General features: G+C 46.6%; 3 protein-coding genes across 8 annotated transcripts; 2 read left to right on the plus strand and 1 right to left on the minus strand.

Moving 5' to 3' along the window:
* Nucleotides 1-1,998: 1,998 nt before the first annotated feature.
* LOC120676501 (cysteine synthase-like) lies at nucleotides 1,999-5,554 on the minus strand. Its single transcript, XM_039957820.1, has 10 exons — nucleotides 5,252-5,554; nucleotides 4,891-5,000; nucleotides 4,747-4,804; nucleotides 4,248-4,511; nucleotides 4,002-4,139; nucleotides 3,872-3,923; nucleotides 3,710-3,789; nucleotides 3,371-3,430; nucleotides 2,510-2,590; nucleotides 1,999-2,417 (listed from the first exon to the last, which is right to left on the minus strand). The coding sequence occupies exons 1-10, from the start codon at nucleotides 5,513-5,515 to the stop codon at nucleotides 2,325-2,327; spliced, it is 1,200 nt and encodes a 399-aa protein (XP_039813754.1). The 5' UTR covers nucleotides 5,516-5,554; the 3' UTR covers nucleotides 1,999-2,324.
* A 1,759-nt stretch (nucleotides 5,555-7,313) lies between these two features.
* LOC120676508 (2-alkenal reductase (NADP(+)-dependent)-like) lies at nucleotides 7,314-8,877 on the plus strand. The gene has a single exon (XM_039957834.1). The coding sequence runs from the start codon at nucleotides 7,400-7,402 to the stop codon at nucleotides 8,471-8,473; it is 1,074 nt and encodes a 357-aa protein (XP_039813768.1). The 5' UTR covers nucleotides 7,314-7,399; the 3' UTR covers nucleotides 8,474-8,877.
* Nucleotides 8,878-12,458: 3,581 nt separating this feature from the next.
* LOC120676505 (probable uridine nucleosidase 2) lies at nucleotides 12,459-15,543 on the plus strand. 6 transcript variants are annotated; one of them, XM_039957828.1, is made up of 10 exons: nucleotides 12,459-12,750; nucleotides 12,812-12,889; nucleotides 12,992-13,107; nucleotides 13,238-13,297; nucleotides 13,461-13,646; nucleotides 13,773-13,877; nucleotides 14,179-14,275; nucleotides 14,790-14,897; nucleotides 15,018-15,153; nucleotides 15,226-15,543. In XM_039957828.1, the coding sequence occupies exons 2-10, from the start codon at nucleotides 12,832-12,834 to the stop codon at nucleotides 15,350-15,352; spliced, it is 993 nt and encodes a 330-aa protein (XP_039813762.1). In that variant the 5' UTR covers nucleotides 12,459-12,750; nucleotides 12,812-12,831; the 3' UTR covers nucleotides 15,353-15,543. The 6 variants fall into 6 exon arrangements, with proteins under 6 accessions (XP_039813762.1, XP_039813761.1, XP_039813759.1 ...); XM_039957827.1 differs by having other exon boundaries at nucleotides 12,459-12,699; nucleotides 12,771-12,889; nucleotides 15,222-15,543; XM_039957825.1 differs by having other exon boundaries at nucleotides 12,459-12,699; nucleotides 12,771-12,889.
* The last annotated feature ends 2,270 nt before the right edge of the window (nucleotides 15,544-17,813 follow it).

Here is a 17,813-nt window from a genome sequence, read left to right on the forward strand (position 1 = left end):
TGGTACAGTTCGGAATAGATGAATTGTAATGGCAGATCAGTGAACTCGAATAATTGTAATGGTATAGATCCAATTAATCTTTTTTTTGGAGTTTGGCATGGTTATGCAACTAATTTGGGAACCACCAAATTGTGGTGACAAGTGTCAGCTAACCAACTGAAACCTTTCACCATGTTGTTATCTCACTTTCATTCGATGGAGTAAAGTCAATACCATCAATTTGACAATCCACCTTGCAGTCTCTAAACTTGTCGCATATATCGAACGGGCGATAATGTAGGCCTACTGCTAAGTTTAAAGTTAAGCTACAACATAACTAATATAGTTTAAAGAAGAGAGCTCGTGTACTTTATGCTTTTTAAATAGATAATTGTAAGCGATAACATGCTTCAACATCGACTCAAAAGATGCAACCACACTGCGTGATAGGGCATTCCCGATGAAAATTTTATAGGTAAAGTAAAAATGATAACATGGCAGAAAATTATGGAGGGAGAAAAGCGTTCCATCTGAATGAGTGGGGTGTATATTGTTTTTAACGCTGTGAAACCTGTTGAAAGCAGGATTTTTTTACCGACCGTTCGGACCGAACCGCCGCCCGCCGATTTTGGTAAACCGGACCGGTTTGACCGGTTACCGGAAAAAACCGGCCAAATTCAAATTTCAAACCAAAACGGCAGTTCAACCGGTTTCCACCGGTTAGATCAGTAAACCGGTCCGGTTTGAGTGGTAACCGGTCGGTTTGAGTGGTAACCGGCCAAATTCAAAGTTTTTTTCTTTTTTGGTTTAAATTCAAATGCTCGCAAAGTATACTAAATGAATGTTTGTATAACATGTTTTAGCCTAAATGAACCCTCCAACCCTCTTTTGTATAAATTTTACATTAATACAATGTATAACATATTTTACATTGTATTTGTATACTTTTGTATGCACACTTTTTTTTATTTAACTTCAAATGCTCGCAAAGTATACTAAATGAACGAATATTTGAAAAAATTTGACACCATTAGATTCGTCGCAACTTGAAGTATTTTTAGGAAATTTTTGAGAATTTTTCATTTTTTTTAAATTCAAATTTGAATTTTAAATTTGGGCCGGTTTGGAACCGGCCGGAACCGGTCCGCACCGATTCCGGTCGGGATTTAAAACCCTGGTTGAAAGTACCATTGAGGGTCAGATGTTTTCATTGAAGGACTTGTCTTATTCATCAAACATCCTTTTAGATGATAAATCGGCGACATGAAATTCTCCACCGGAAATAGTGTTGCGGCTTGGCTTGGCTGGTGGAGTCGGCATCCCTCTCCCAGATAAATATCTAGAGTCAGTACCCACGGCGCAACATCGAACGTATCGTTTGACTTAGGAAACGGAGTTGCTGAAACCAAAAAATGCAACCCCCAAAAGAGTACGCCCCAGTAGCCAGATATTCATATTTTGTGTTTTTTTTTCCTTCCATTGGCCATGTCATGCCCATGCATGTAAGTGCGCAACAAAATTTCATGCGCCATTTACATTTATATGGAGTATATAAGAAAAAAAATAACAGAAATCCAAGCACCATGAGTGTCCGTACCCAACAGACTTCCAGGCTCACATAAAAGGACCGCGCATGTGCTGCATCTCAATTGCCTATATACAATGCGTCAGTGCCCAGGAAATGGCCATTATCCATCTAGATGCAATTAATCCCTTTCCAGCCAACGGCCATAATCAAATATGCACCCGTTACATCATCCAACGGAAGACACCAGCACTTCGGCGTCCATGTCATCATCGCATGAAAGAAAAACAAAACACAAATGAATACGCACATGATTGCATACTAGTTACTAGCTGTTCCCTTCTTGACTTGCCATCTGGAACACGCTTTATCGTGCTTGCCATATGCCAAAAAACCAGATATGGAATGCTGTGATGCATCCTGTTTCAACCCAATTGGCACTTGTTTGGGATGCATGATGCTCTGATAGTGATACACACAAGAAAAATAAGAGAGAGTATATAACATATCCACCTGCTTCAGCCAATTGACATTTGTTTAACTTTGAAAATTCATGGACAAGATGTTGTCTACAGTTACCAACCAAATCAGACCGAATCGTATAGACATGTAAGAAGTGTTTCTGTTTTGTTAGAGGAAACAATATTGGAGAGTTGTGGATATTTCTCCACATGCCTCATCAAGTCCGGTACTAGTGGCAAAAGGATGACAGTGCCAAATGATGCCATGTGGAGTGGTGTAACACTTCTCAGAGGCACAAATGCTGACCAAGCATCTTATTTCAGAAACATTTATTATGCTGTTAAGACCAAGGGCTCACTCATGGCTCAGGCTGCAAGTTCTCGCATTCTTCTCTTATCGACTGATAGAGGACAGATGAAAGGTACCTCTCACCAAAGCTTGGAAATATAACCTGAAGAAAATGAGCCAAAAGAATGTGATTTGTCATAATCACAAAGGATATTTGCCAAAGGGTGATAGCAGAAATGACAATTCTGTACTTACCACTATCAGCTTTCCAGCATTTTCTGGTCTCTTGGCAACTTTTATGGCAGCGGCGGCTGCTGCTCCAGAAGAGATTCCAACCTACACAAGATTCACATGTCTTAAAATGGCACAAGATTCTCAGTTTCGTTTCAAAAACTATGATGAGCTTGCCTGCATATCCAACATTACCAAGTGTGACATCATGGAAAATGGCTTTGTTAATTTCTAACTTCACATGCATTCAATCACACATCATGCTGAGTGTTTCCAGCTGTGCTAATTTGTGGTTCCTTTTTTGATATAAAGGAGAAAGACTGAGAGGAGAAGCCTATGATCTGGTGCACAAAAAGTCCAGGTTTCTACTATAGACTGAGAGGAGAAGCCTATGATCTGGTGCACAAAAGTCCAGGTTTCTACTACTTACCCCCTAATCCACTATTGTTAAATGAAAAGAAACAGTAAATTGGCTCAAGGATACTGCCTATAAACTGATTCTATCGAGATCTCAAAACATTGGCATGGGAAAAAACAGGACAGTAGCTGTCACGTCCCTCATGATTTGTCTGCTTTCATCAGAAGATTTGGAAGCTCTTTTTGTAGTTGAAAAGGACTGGTAGGTGGATTTGTGCTATATGTCGAGTTTGAGATTTTATGTTGCTTAGAGCCTACCGAGTTTCATTCTTTTTCTTCTTCTTCTTTCGTAATGGCTGCAAGTATAGGTTTGTAGCACAGGCCTAAACTTATTATCAATAAAGATTCCTTCCTCTAAAAAAAGGAGATGAATGCTTGCAGCTAAGGGATAATGTCTCAAAAAGAATGACACGCCAAAATAATGTCCTAGACTAAAATAAAAGGCATCAAAGTGTCAAGTTATGATACCAGTAACCCTTCCTGAACAGCCAACTGTTTTGCTGTCTCAACAGCTTCATCACTTGATATCTGCAGCATAACAGTAAGGTATAAACAATGAGATAAAGAGGAACAAACAGAACCCTGTGGCAATGACACATCTCTTCTGTACAAGGCAGAGCAAAAGATTGGGTTATCAGCCAAAGCAAAGAATTATGTAGCTTATGCAATAATGCAAATAAACTTCTGTAAATACTGTTCTATGCATGCCATACGCAGATATAAGTTGACTTATGAACCTTCTTTCATGCTTTTGTATTAAATTTCAGATTAAATTGAAGAAAATATAAGACTAGTTTATGCTCATACCTCAATTACTTCATCAAGAACATCACTATCCAAGTTCCTTGGAACAAATCCTGCCCCAATTCCCTGAATCTTATGAGGACCTACAATAGGATAACAGTTGTAAGGAAAGAGCAAAAGTTTGACAGGGACATAAGGAAGTACGATCACAACTCACAAGCATACCAGGTTTTCCACCAGAGAGTATGTTACTTTCAGAAGGCTCAACACCAATAACCTAAATACAGGTAATTGTATAAGGACAATAAAGCACATGCAACAAAGCAGATTTTGTTTGAGCGAAATGTAAAGAAACCTTAATTTCAGGATTTTTCTCCTTCAGGAAACGGCCAGCACCAGATATTGTTCCACCTGTTCCAATTCCACCAATGAATATATCCACCTTTCCCTTTGAATCTTCCCAGATTTCTGGCCCAGTAGTCTCATAATGTACCTGTTGTAAACAAACAAAGACAAACATTGGGCAGGTAGTTTAGATTTTAGAAACAGAGTGGACATATAGAATTATAGATAGAACCAATTGGCCAGTTCTCCCTGTTACCTTTGGGTTGGCAGGGTTATCAAATTGCTGGAGCATGTATGAATTGGGGGTCTTATTTAAAATCTCCGTGGCCTTGTCTAAGGCCCCTTTCATCCCTTTTGCAGCATCAGTAAGGACAAGTTCAGCACCAAAAGCTCTCAGTAGGACTCTTCTCTCCATACTCATTGATGAAGGCATTGTCAATATCAACTTATATCCCTTGGAAGCAGCGATAAAGGCAAGACCAATGCCTGTATTTCCACTTGTTGCTTCCACCAACACACTCTGAGCAGATCAGCAGAAATAGGGGACAAGAAAACAAGTCATTTCAGGGTAAGCTGAAAGGAAAAACTAGACATGATTTCAATTATGTACCTCATACATATGTAGTCGCATTTGGTTAGGATTAGTTTCAATTATGATTTATGAGTATAATTTTTTTCGGGAATTCCATTTATATCAATATGACTATGCAGGGTGACATATTAAAGAAAAGAAAATGTCTATGCAGAAAATTTACCTTTCCAGGAGTAATCAGGCCCTTCTCTTCGGCATCATTTATCATACTGTATCCTATCCTGGAACCAAACTGGGTTGGAACTGTTTAGCTCTACCAAAAAGGCCAATCTTCCCACAAAGACAAGAAAAGGAAATGGGAGCGTACCTGTCCTTGACACTGCAACAGGGCTCCATAATCTCAAGCTTAGCAGCAACATTGGAGACAGCGCCCTTGACGATGTTGTTGAGATACACCATTGGCGTCTTGCCGATGAGCTGCGGATGGGCAATTGACAATCAAAACAAAAGTTGCTGCATCCTTATTACCCCCCGTTTGCAATTCCTTTGACTGAATCATCTTAAGATCATAACTAGTAGCGTAATATCTATTATGGATTGATAAAAAAAAGTTGCATGCAACTCTACCGCCTAGTCTATCATATTCAGTCCTAGCACTGGAGCATATCTATGTTAGGGAAACGAATGAACAGGCCATGAACCAACGATAGGCGGGCGTCGAAGAGTACCTGGGTGACGTCGTTGGCGATGTTGAGGCCCTCGACCTCGGCGGCGACGGCGCGGCATCTCGAGGAGGAGGACGGGGAAGCGGACCCAGTGGGCGTGAGGAAGCCAGGGCCGCGGCTGAGGACGAGCCGGGGGTTGGGGGCTCCCCGGGGCAGCGACGGGGAGGGGACGGGCTGCCGCTGCGCCCGGCCGGGGAGAAGGCCGAATCGGGCGCCCGAGGAGGCCGAGGCCGCGGCGGCGGCGGAGGGCGACGACCACGACGCCATCACTCGCGCGCGGCTTCGAGGGCGGCTGCCACTACCACTAGCAGGAGAGATTCGGCGGTATGGGTGGTTGGAGAGTGGAGTGGCGATGCGCACTGGCAGCTGGCACCCCCCGCCGGCTGGCTTTTCGTTTCGTGTTGGGTCAATTGGGTTTGCGCCGGTAAATTATGAGACGACCCGCTCCATCACCTGGGACCAAAGCTAAAAGGCAAAAGGAGGAGGAGGACGACAACTCGGCGGCCAAGGGAGGAAGGACGACGACAACTCCTCGCTGCACTTTGGTCCGTCCTCCTCCTTAAATAAAATAAAAAATTGTATTCGGTGATTTGATTCGAAAAAAAATATTCAGCTGTTTGCAAACTTGGTCCATGCATTTTTTTTCTTCTTAGGATACACGTATGCCGCTCCAGGTTGAGATTTCCATCTTCTTGTTTTTTTTTTGGTACGAGATAAATGCATTACAGGTTCATTGTATTTGGACGGGATAATCGTCGTCGTCCTCTGCAGAGAAGATCCATCCCACTCGCATGTGAAGTGGAAATCTTGAATCAAAACAAACCTATAGGCAGACAGGCAGTTTCTGGTCTAGATCGGTCAGAAATTTAGAGCAGATCAGGCCATAACATCATTGTCAGGTTTTTCATACATAGGACAAGCAACGCAGTAGGATAACGTATTTCTCGCCTTGGTGTATTGGGCTGACCAGTAGCAAATTAAGGATGTAAAATTAAGGGATCTTTATTTTCTTTTCTTCTTCCTTCATTCTCTTTTTTTCTTCTTTCTCCTTTATTCATGGTTTTCTTCTTTCTTCTTTCTCTCCAGCCCGTCGATCCACCCCTGCCGACTGACCATCATGCGAAAGAAATGGTTCAGAAGCAGTTATTAAGCATTGTTCATAAATAAAACCTTGCATGTCAAAGACTCTATCATCATGCGAAAGAAATGGTTCAGAAGCATTGTTTGGTTGCTATGTAATATTTCTTTCCCTATGAAGTCTGTCTCACATTGACACTCAACCAAAATTCCTTTGCCCAAACGTTCTATAGGAATTGTTTCAAATGACTCCATATTGCATCTTTATAGGATTCGTCTTTTTTTGTTCGACCTATTTTGGCGACAATTGAGCAGAAATCTTCATAAAGGGCCTTTTACTTGGATTCAGCATTAAATTTTGATTCTTTTTTATTTTCCATAAGTAAAAAAGAATAATAATTGATTTATTGTAGTCCACATCACATAAGAGAGAATTTTTCGCTGAGAATTAGGAACCCTGCCTGACATGAATGAAAAAGTAAGACTTAAAGAACATTTTTTCGGTCGATAGACTTAAAGAACATGAATACAGGAGGTTAAGGCTATGTTTAGATTCCAAAAATTTTATCAGTATGCAGTCATCACGACATCACTCCCCAATCCCCCATCAAACAAGAGCCTTGAAAGCCCCGCCGCCAAAATTCCACCGTTCCCTGCAATTATCCCCCCCCCCCCCTAAAAAAACCCAAAAAAATTGTCGGCCGTTGATTTGAATAAAATGAGAAACTGAGGATGAACCCTTGCCTTGTTTAACAGAAATATCACTCAAAAAGGAAGCTGAGTTGAGACAATAAATTTCCAGATCATATTACATGTTATTGTAACAGAAGTGTCAAATTCTGATAGGCTCGTGAATTTAGACTCAAATTCAGAAATCGTGATGAGTCGGAGTCGTTGGAGATGCCCCAATAATTCACATCAGTACATCACCAATCGCAATCGCAATCGCAATCGCAATCGCAATCCCCACCACGCGTCATCAATTTTTTTTTTGTGCAACCACGCGTCATCAATTTGCTCAGACACCACTGCCAAAACTGAACCGAACGCGGCATCGAGCTCGAGCAGGCGACGATGGCGGCGACGGCGACGAACCGGCGCGTGATCCTGAAGGACTACGTGGAGGGGTACCCGCGCGAGGAGCACATGGAGCTGCTCCCGGGCGCCGAGGTGCCCCTCCGCCTGGCCGGCGACAAGCCCCCCGGGTCCGTCCTCGTCCGGAACCTCTACCTCTCCTGCGACCCTTACATGCGGCCCAAGATGTCGCGCCCGCTGCGGGAGTCCTACACGGCTGCCTTCGTCCCGGGCTCCGTCATCACCGGCTACGGCGTCGCCCGCGTGCTCGACTCCTCCGACCCGCGCCTCGCCCCCGGGGACCTCGTCTGGGGCATCACGGGCTGGGAGGACTACAGCGTCGTCCGGCCCCCCACCACCGCGTTCCTCGCCAAGATCTCCCACCACGGCGGCGTGCCGCTCTCCTACTACACGGGCATCCTCGGCATGCCGGGGCTCACCGCGTACGTGGGGTTCCACGAGATCTGCGCGCCCAAGGCCGGCGAGGCCGTGTTCGTCTCCGCGGCGTCCGGCGCCGTGGGCCAGCTGGTGGGCCAGTTCGCGCGGCTCGCCGGGTGCCGCGTCGTCGGCAGCGCCGGGTCCGCGGAGAAGGTGGAGCTCCTGCGCACCAGGTTCGGGTTCCACGACGCGTTCAACTACAAGGAGGAGCCCGACCTCGCCGCCGCGCTCCGGCGGTGCTTCCCGGAAGGGATCGACATCTACTTCGAGAACGTGGGCGGCGCGATGCTGGACGCCGTGCTGCTCAACATGCGCGCACACGGCCGGATCGCCGTGTGCGGGCTCATCTCGCAGTACAACCTCAAGGACGGGGAGAAGGACGCCGTGCGCAACCTCTCCGCCGTCGTCGCCAAGCGGCTCCGGCTGCAGGGGTTCATCGAGCCCGACCACAAGCACCTGTACCCCAAGTACGAGGCGTGGGTGCTCCCCTACATCCGCGACGGCACGCTCGCCTACGTCGAGGACGTCGCCGAGGGGCTCGAGAGCGCGCCCAGGGCGCTCATCGGGCTCTTCCACGGGCGCAACGTCGGCAAGCAGCTCGTCCGCGTCGCCGACGACGCGGAAGCCGGCGCCTGATTGGATCGGATCCGTCGATGTACCACTACTCCGTTTCCGATTTGCTTTCCATGACATGATGAATAAATTGTGCCATCGATGCTGGCTTCAGAAATGTGGCCGCCTTTGAGCAAATTAGACGGCCGATTTTGGGGGAAGCAAGGAACGATGGAATTTGGCGGTGGGCCTCTGAACTCTGAATGCTCTGCTTCGTCTTCGGTGGGGACTCTGGGAGTATGGTGGTTCGGTACTGCAGCTAAACTGTCTGTCATCGAAATGCCCATTTGATTTGAGCATGGAGAAGGGAGGGGAAGGGTGCTTGCAATTTTGAACAAATGGCGTTCTCATGTCATATGGACTACACAATCAACAATTCTCTACAAATTTCTTCACTCTTTGATCTGAAGTATCAAATTACAATCCTATATTTTTGTTTCCCTAGCACCGCGCAGGAATCCGGCTTACCTGATGACATGAGAAAAATGAGAAACATTGCTCATGTGACTTGCTGCACACACCAACGGTTATCTTGATTGTAATAATGCTCCATGATTCGACATCTTTGAAAAGGAACGGCGGAAAATGGCACAATCTGTTTATCTCAGCCAGAACAGAATGTTTATATATATTACCTAAAAAAAAGAATGTTTATATATATGATGTGAATTTTTGGGACACATCAGTGATAAATCGGATAAAAAAGGCAGCGGTTCATCCTCAGTTTCTCAATTGTATAAAAAAGAATTCAGTTTCTCACTGCGTTAGTAGCATACTGTAACTTTATCAGTTTGGACAACTATTGCATGTTTTTTTTAGTGAAAATAGAACTTTATCAGTAAATTTATTTACAGCTCTAACAAACAGTATGCTCGACGCAGAGGGCGGTGAACAAACATGCCGTATTACATCACTGAAACATTTTTTTTAGGAATTCCTACACAAGTACACAACTCTAAGCAACCGTACGTGAATTTTCTTTTCGTCTCTGTACAGTTTTTTTTCGAGGGGTTCGTCTCTGTACAGCTAGCTTGGGCCCACTCTGCGCCGGGCTTCCTTTTTGTCACGGCCGAGGAAGAGGCGAAGAGGCCCAATCTGTATTTGGGCGCAACAGAAGCAGCCCAAAATTGGGCCCACCCTGATAATTATTTTATTTTGACGTCCGGGTGGTCCTTGCTGCGCTAGTGAATAGTAACAACTTTGACCACTAATTATGGTGTCAAATAAAGTCAGTTTACAAAACCAACTTCAGAACCCCCGCGTTAGTGACCCTAAAGAATCTAATGAGGCCTTTGGCCGCGCGATTAGAGGATGGTACTGTAGCATCACTGTAGCTAATTATCGATTAATTACCATCATTAGATTCGTCGTGAAAAGTTACACCCATCCCTAAAATTTTTTTTACAAATTGACTTCATTTAGTACAACATACATGCGAGGTTCTCTTCTCGGGAAATGTGCGCGCTAGTATTCTTGCAAAACCAAACCAGGCCAATCTGCTACTGTAGCATTGCAGCCGCAGCAAGCACTACCGAAATACTCCTATGTCGATTAGGGAGTTCGGTTTTTCTGGGCTTTGTTAAGAACATATACCATCCTTATAAATCAATCAGTTTCTTTATCCAATCAGAATGCAACACGTGGCAAATAACTTTTTAATAAGTTTCTGTTTCACTTCTTTAATTTTTTTTTAAAGAAAAGTATCCGAAAGCTTGACTGTTGTAAGTCACCTGTTCATGCCGTGGAGACAAAAAAGACGGCCGGTGTCAAAATAAACGAGAAAGAGAACATTCCAAAAGCTGTGAATTATACACGGGAGCCAATTATAAATTTCATTCGTCCACTGCATGGGAGCCTTGTCATCGACACATGGCCAGCTCGACTCGCTCGTGCTTTGTTAGTTGTTAGCAAGCGAAACGATGCATGTGACCAACGAAGAGAATTGATAATTGAAAGAATCGCCTGGCCAGGAAACCATACTACGAACAAATGTGTGATGATTTCTCGGGAGGAAACAAATGAACGAAATGTTTGGAAACTAGGTAGACGTTTCAGAATTTTATCCAATCATAATAGAGTTTATGAAGAGTTTTATAGCATTAAATTTATGCCATATGTTTGTTCAAAAAAAATTTAGGGTAAAGTCTATTTTTGACCATCTAACTCTTGTCCGAGTTTGATTTTGGCCATCCAACTCCAAAACCGGGTAGCCTTGACCATCCAACTCTCAAAACCGGTCACATTTGGCCATCCTGGTGGTTTTGAGTGTGGTTTTGCTGACATGGACGCCACATGGCTATGAGGCCCACCTGTCAGCCCTCATCTCCCCCTTCTCTCTCTTTCTTCTCTCCTCTCCCTCACCCTCCCCTGTTCTGTGCCGCGGCAGAGGCCGCCGGCACAGGTGGCCGGCGATGCCTGACGGCCAAGCCAAGCCAAGGACGACGCCCCGACCAGCCTGCGCCCGCCACCGCCCCGTCCCATCGCCTCGGCCACGTCTCGGCCATGCGCGAGCCCTCCCAGCGCGCCGCACGCGGCCTTGCCGGCCACCACGACGAGCGTTGCGCCCTTCACCCGCGCCCTCTCCTACCCAGCTCTCCCCTCCCTCACTTGCTTCGTGTCGACGCCTCCCGCTTCCCTCTCCACTCCTCTTCCCTCCCAGAGCCAAGCCGAGCTCCTCTCGGAGCCCAGCGAGCGAGCGCGTCCTGTGGCGCACGCAGCGCCCACACTCGCGGCGCACGCGCGGCGCGACGCCGCAACGGCTTGGCGCGGCGGCCGGTGGGGGTAGGCGGCCAGGAGGCTAGTGGAGCTGGCAAAGGGCACGGTGAAGCTCACCGGCCAAGCTCAGCGTGGGGAGCGGCGGCGAGGAGGCGGGTCGACGACGTCCGGCGGCGGTGGCGATGGAGCTCCGCTGAGGACGACCTGCAGTAGGGGAATCGACCGGGTGAGGACTGGAATCGGGTGAGGAGAGGACGGGGAAGCTCCCTGCGCAAGAAATTGAAGAGAACCTCACCGGAGACAACGAATTGAGGGCGGCCGGCGGTGGGGGAGAAGGTTGCGCCGCCACCGCCCCCTACTCTCCCGGGATCGACGGCGACATAGAGGAGCAGGGTGGCCCGCGGGGCGAGCAGGGGCAGGGACGCATGGATGGCACCCTGAGGTCCTCGAGGAACGCGCGGGAAGGCGAGCGGGCGGCCCCTCCGAGCGGCGGCGGCCAGTGCGGGCGGCGGCGACGGGGCAGCCTCGAGCTCAGGCCATGGCCGGGGCTCGGCGCGTGGCGGCGGCCTGCCCTGCCTGCCTTGCCAGCACCGCTCGAGCTCCGCCGCGGGCCCGCATCGCCGGCCTGGCGAGCTGGAGAGGCGCGGGGGCAGGGCGGCGGCTGATGCAGGGTGAGAGGAGGGGGAGAGGAGAGAAGAAAGAGAGAGAAGGGGGAGAGAAGGGCTGACAGGTGGCCTCATAGCCATGTGGCGTCCACGTCAGCAAAACCACACTCAAAACCACCAGGATGGCCAAATGTGACCGGTTTTGACAGTTGGATGGTCAAGGCTACCCGGTTTTGGAGTTGGATGGCCAAAATCAAACTCGGGCAAGAGTTGGATGGCCAAAAATGGACTTTACCCAAAAAATTATGCCGTATCATCAATTTTGCTTGGCGAGGCAAGAGAGGGAGTGTGTTTCATGGAAAGAGAGAGACGAAAGAGGGAGTGAGTTTCATGGAATGAGAGAGTTTGATCGACATAAAACTTAGCTGGCACATTTATATAACAAAACTTTTCATGGGAGTGGTCTAAGAATTCATTTTCTTTGATTTCGAACAATTGTAAACTAACGAGCATCTCTATCGAAAAATAGTTTCATGATTGCACAATTTGCTAGTACATGTTACAGATATACTGTTTAAAAAAAACATCATTCGTGTTTTTTGACCGGACAAAGTACACTCGTTTTTTTCCCCAGTGCACACTCAACTTGAAATTTCCGAGATTTCTATGGCCCCAGGAGGATGTGGACGAAAAGGTGGCCGTCTTTCCGGATAGACCAGAGCACGGCCTGAATTGTTTGTTTATCACCGGCGTGATCCGGAAAGCCAGCCGTACCGTCGCCGGAGGAGAAGATCACTCCCGCCCGATATCACTCCGCCCGCCGGTCGATGTTTGCGGTGCAGTAGAGAGATATCTTTGGAAGCACATGGCCGTAGGCCGTTGCGTCAGCTCTGCTTCGGCACCGCTTTTTGTTCAGGGTGTCACCGTCGGGTAGGTTCTTCTTCCACCCGTCTCCCTATTTTTACTCGAGGTGCCGTGCTCCACTAGGGATCCTGATCCAGATTCGTCGTGGGGGATACCGGACACCCCCCTTACTCCCGCAAAGCATCGAAACTGGGATCCATGGCGGCGGCGGAGGGGGCGAGGAAGAAGGTCATCATCGACACCGACCCCGGAATCGGTCCGTAATACAACACCCCGCCTTATCTTCTTCCAACCTCAACCTCTCGTGTGCCGCGGTCGGCTGACGGACCAGTGCGAGTGTCCTTGGGCGGCGGAGCAGATGACGCGATGGCCATCTTCGTGGCGCTGCGCTCGCCGGAGCTCGAGGTGCTCGGCCTCACCACCACCTTCGGCAACGTCCACACCGCCCTCGCGACGCGCAACGCGCTCCACCTGGTTCGTCGGTTCGCTTCCCTCCCCAGTCCCCACCCGCCGACGGCTCCCCCCCGTCCCGTCTGTTCATCTGCCTGCGAAACCTGTTATCGCTTGATGGGATCACATCGCGCTGGCTCATGCTGCGTTTCAGCTGGAGGCTGTTGGCCGGACCGACATCCCCGTCGCGGAGGGATCCCATGTAACGGTCAAGGTAGTTACTGAAAATTCTCTTTCGGATCAATACTCAGCACTGCAATTTCAAGCAACGACAAATAACTGCTGATCAGCAGTTAACTGTTCATGGAATGTCTGTTCATTTACTGCATCATCTTGATCAGCAATTAACTGTTTCTTTCCCTGTACACGGAGCACAGAAAGCCAGCAAGCTCAGGATCGCGAGCTTTGTCCACGGTTCAGACGGTCTAGGAAACCAGGACTTCCCTGCACCGACTACGAAACCGATAGATCAGACAGCTGCTGCCTTCCTTGTTGAGCAGTCAAATCTGTACCCCGGACAAGTTACCGTCGTCGCTCTTGGTCCGCTGACCAACCTTGCTCTGGTCCGCTCTGCTTTCCTTTCCTTTGATCGCCCACTACGCTAGATCCATCTAGTATTGCACTATCACTGTGTTCTGATCTAAATTGTCTGGCTTCCTCCGATGAAAATGCCAATGTCTCATTCCCAGGCCATCGAGCTTGACCCTTCCTTCCCCAAGAAGATAGGGCAGATTATCATTCTCGGTGGTGCATATTCGGTCAATGGAAATGTCAACCCTGCAGCTGAGGCAAATGTGAGGGCTTCCCCTTAAATTTTCTCTGATAGCATGTTTTAGTTAGCACATGGTTACATACATGGTTTTCAGTTGAGCCCTGCAAATGGAGCTGGCACCTACCAGGCTACCACAATTTGAGATTGTAGGATTGAGATAATATGCAAGTAATACTTTGTTAATTGGAGTCGTAGAATCATGCTATTTCCCTAGCGAATCCAGAGAAAAATAAACCTCCCTATGATTTGTTTGATGTTTAAGTAATGCAACACTTTGCCTCTTGGTTCAGGGCCGTCACTGATAGATTTATGTTTATTAACAGATATTTGGGGATCCTGACGCGGCAGATATTGTGTTCACTTGCGGTGCTGATATTTTGGCCATAGGACTAAACGTAACGCACCAAGTAGTTCTTACAGGTAACTCGCGGGTTAATGAGTATCGGAGCATACAAGTGCAAACACAATGGACCTAACATGTATACCTTCTAATTTCATCTTACTCTGCTACAACCATCCGCAATAAGAGCTGATAACAACTGCAGTTAGTTGCATGGCGGCATCTTTAGCTTCTGATTTTTCATGCAAGTGTTATATTTTTTCCATATCTACATCCCGTTGGCCTTTCTTCTTTTAATAATGTTGCATTGATAAAGGCACTGTCCTTTACAACATTATCACATCAGAAGATGTCCCTTTTTCAGATATAGTGCACTGGCCACTGACCTTCAGTTCTTCTGTAGTATGAAGTGCCAACATTGTAATTGTTCCTTGGCTAGTAAAGTATGTCAAACCTAGCCCAGCATGATTGGAGCATAGGTTAATTACTAATTTGGCAGTGCCAACTTGCCATGCACCCATGCCATGTATTAGAACACAAGTGCTTTAGCGGTTTGAAAACTGCATGAAACATTGACACATCCTTGTACTGCAGACGCTGACCGGGAGAAGCTTGAACAATGTGATAGCAAATATGCTCACTACTTATGCAAGATAATGGGCGTCTATTATGATTACCACAAAGATGCTTACTTCATAAAAGGTTTGTATGTATCAGTATCATGCAGGGAGGGCTGAAATGCTTCAGTCAAATTACTTGTAGAAGGGACAGATCGTAACCTGGAAAACCTTGTGGCTTTACTTCACACTGAAATTCTTGCAGGAGTGTATCTTCATGATCCGACAACGCTTATAGCTGCAGTAAATCCGTCGTTGATGACTTACACAGAAGGTGTCGTGAGGGTACAGACGGTTGGAATAACAAAGGGTCTTACAGTTTTCGACAATACCAAGAAAAGGTATGTATCAATGGCATATAGATATAGCGCATTCAAGCTATGTAGTGTGTTTATAATGGAGAATTCAGTCAGATACTGGTTTTGCAGGTACGGGGAGATCACAGCCTGGACGGGCATGCCGACCGTGAAGGTTGCGGACACCGTTGATGCCCCCGCCGTGGTGGAGCTGATGATGCAGACGCTTATGACAGATGATTAACCATCGACCGCTGATTAGCACGACCCAGGAAGAGTCCTGATTGAAGCTGATGCTGCACTATGCACCCATGCTTCTCGAAAGAAAGCTCTTTGTACTTGTAACTTGGATGATGCGCCTCTATTTTGTTGAGACTTCTATACAGTCTATAAGAAAGAAAGAAAAGCGTTGGAATGTGTAACATCAGACATTCATGGTGTTTGTCGTTGATTGCATATATGTTCCTGCCTAACTCACCGTTCAGCACTAACCCTTCTGATCCCAACAACAGGTGTAATGGGTTGGCAGTGGATGCAGGGAAGAATTCCTGCTTAGGTAGACATAGAGCGGTTTGTGGTATTCAGGACCTGCAAAGAAACGTCCATACCAGGATGAACTTGGCTCTGCAGATTGTGTGCCAGCATATGATGGCGCAAAACATTTCTAAGTTTGGACACCGTTAAATCGATTGCAATGAATAAAAAGAAAGGAAATGCATTTGCTACATATGCTTCAGCCAGTCAGCCGACTGTAAATCGCTTCACGTTGCGGGACCTCCGGGTGTGGAGGCCGCCGATCACGGTTGGAGCGCGCTCGAACTCATGATTTTCCCACCGGGAACAGTATCCCCTGCTGTGTAGTCTCCGTTTGGATGGTTTCTAAGCGTTTGCCTCTCACGTGTGGAGTCACGATGGGAATGTGACGTGCCCGTTGCTTACGGAGTCTGAAGATTCCGGTGAACCCAAGAGGGTCACGGTCTTTGTATCTGAGTGTAGTTGTACCCAGATGGGAGGCTTCAAAAAAAAAATTGTTTCACCTTGCCAGATGAGAAGCTTAAAAAAAATCGGTTCACGTGGCCATGTGCGACTAACAGTGCTGCATTTACCTCATACGCCGCGACAATGCTTGCAAATAAAATAAAAGTTGTGCTTGGTGTGACAGAACCGCCAAGTTAGACGGCTTAATTAAGCGTAATGGCCATCATTTGAATGCATCAGGCGCATTAGCTTAATTAAGTGTAACCTGACAGCCTGTTTCCAACCCACAAGCCGATCGAAACACACCAGAAGTCTCGCGCGACGGCGAGCGCAGACGGTACCAGCATAATATAATTTCACAAAAATAGATAATAACATAAATATTTACAAAACAGCTTTAAATTTAGAATTTACATAAAATAAATGATAGCAGCGGAAGAGAATATGACCTGAGAGAAGGAAATTTAATTGAGAACCAATAAAACAAAACGATAACTATGAACACATGAAGACGTCACATCGAGCCCACTGATGCGAATCTTGGTTAGCTTCTATACCTGAAACAGGGTAAACAACAAACCCTGAGTATACTAATACTCAGCAAGACTTACCCGACTAAGGGTATACTTAGCCCATTATCTAGACATGCAAGGCTTTTGTCTGGAGGGTTTGTTTTGCCAAAAAGCATCTAAAATAGATCCTTAACTTCAAAATTTTAGCTCCAAATTATAACAGTAAATTGGCTAAACATCTATGATTTGCATATCTATAGCAACCAAGGTGGAAACACAATTAATTAGATAACATCAGCATTTATCAACTCGTTTTGTTTCATTTCCTTACTACGATGTGACTCGGAGATCAAGGTGCTCATGTCCGAGAGCGACTGACGGTGAATCGGTCCGATTTAACCTTGCAAGGTGGACCTAACCAACACGGCATGTATTAGCCCCGTCGGACCATACGGACCAACCATTCCCCTCCCCGCCTCGAATTACAGAACCGCCCCACCTACATATAGTCAGCCGGGCTCAACGAGAGACCACCAAAAGTAAACATATGCATCCCAATTCTCCGCGACTACCCGACTCGCCCTAAGGGGTGGTGATGAAGTTCTGTACTTTCGAAACGAGGCAGTACTAGGCTTACCGGTTTCGACTACCTCCTACTCCCGACATGCAGTTAGTACAATTCAAACATGATTAGCAGGGCCAACAACGGTACGGTCCTCAATCGACACAGACGAGGCTAAGACACCAGGAACCCTATCCTGTTGCCATACCTATATCTCGTCATCATTCACCCGTCCGGTTTCAAATTTCCAATCATTCCATATTATATTACATATCTCATATACTAGAATATAAAGATAACTATAAATCTCGCGAGTAACCGGAAATTACTCGACTTCTAAGCATCATATATCTCGCGAGTGCAAAAAGTCACTCGACTTCTATCGAGAAGTATTAATCATAGCATTTCTATCGTCCTATATATGTTAGTATAATTCAGAGAAATCTAGGGATCATGCAACTAGGGTTCCAATCAACTCCTGAAACGTAATGCACAAGTAATAAATACATATATAGGTGTCATAATTTCAAATAATAGGATGTGCACCGGGGCTTGTCTGGGATTAACACTAAGTCAGTGTTAGTTAGATGATACTCGCTTGGCGAGCATCTTCCTCTGGTCATGCACATCGGGTTCCATCCATCCGTCTTCGG

This window comes from Panicum virgatum, chromosome 5N, assembly GCF_016808335.1.
Source record: "Panicum virgatum strain AP13 chromosome 5N, P.virgatum_v5, whole genome shotgun sequence".
Lineage (NCBI taxonomy): Eukaryota > Viridiplantae > Streptophyta > Magnoliopsida > Poales > Poaceae > Panicum > Panicum virgatum.

What these genes read in the sequence shown, in the direction of transcription:
- LOC120676501 (XM_039957820.1), bottom strand. Translation starts at nt 5,515, where the DNA reads ATGGCGTCGTGGTCGTCGCCCTCCGCCGCCGCCGCGGCCTCGGCCTCC. An exon ending in TCGCCAACGACGTCACCCAG is followed by an intron (nt 5,001 to 5,251) that starts GTACTCTTCGAC and finishes GCCCATCCGCAG; the next exon opens with CTCATCGGCAAGACGCCAAT. An exon ending in AGAAAAATCCTGAAATTAAG is followed by an intron (nt 3,924 to 4,001) that starts GTTTCTTTACAT and finishes ACCTGTATTTAG; the next exon opens with GTTATTGGTGTTGAGCCTTC.
- LOC120676508 (XM_039957834.1), top strand. Translation starts at nt 7,400, where the DNA reads ATGGCGGCGACGGCGACGAACCGGCGCGTGATCCTGAAGGACTACGTG.
- LOC120676505 (XM_039957825.1), top strand. Translation starts at nt 12,635, where the DNA reads ATGGCCGTAGGCCGTTGCGTCAGCTCTGCTTCGGCACCGCTTTTTGTT. An exon ending in CGCTGACCAACCTTGCTCTG is followed by an intron (nt 13,647 to 13,772) that starts GTCCGCTCTGCT and finishes TCTCATTCCCAG; the next exon opens with GCCATCGAGCTTGACCCTTC. An exon ending in GCACCAAGTAGTTCTTACAG is followed by an intron (nt 14,276 to 14,789) that starts GTAACTCGCGGG and finishes CTTGTACTGCAG; the next exon opens with ACGCTGACCGGGAGAAGCTT.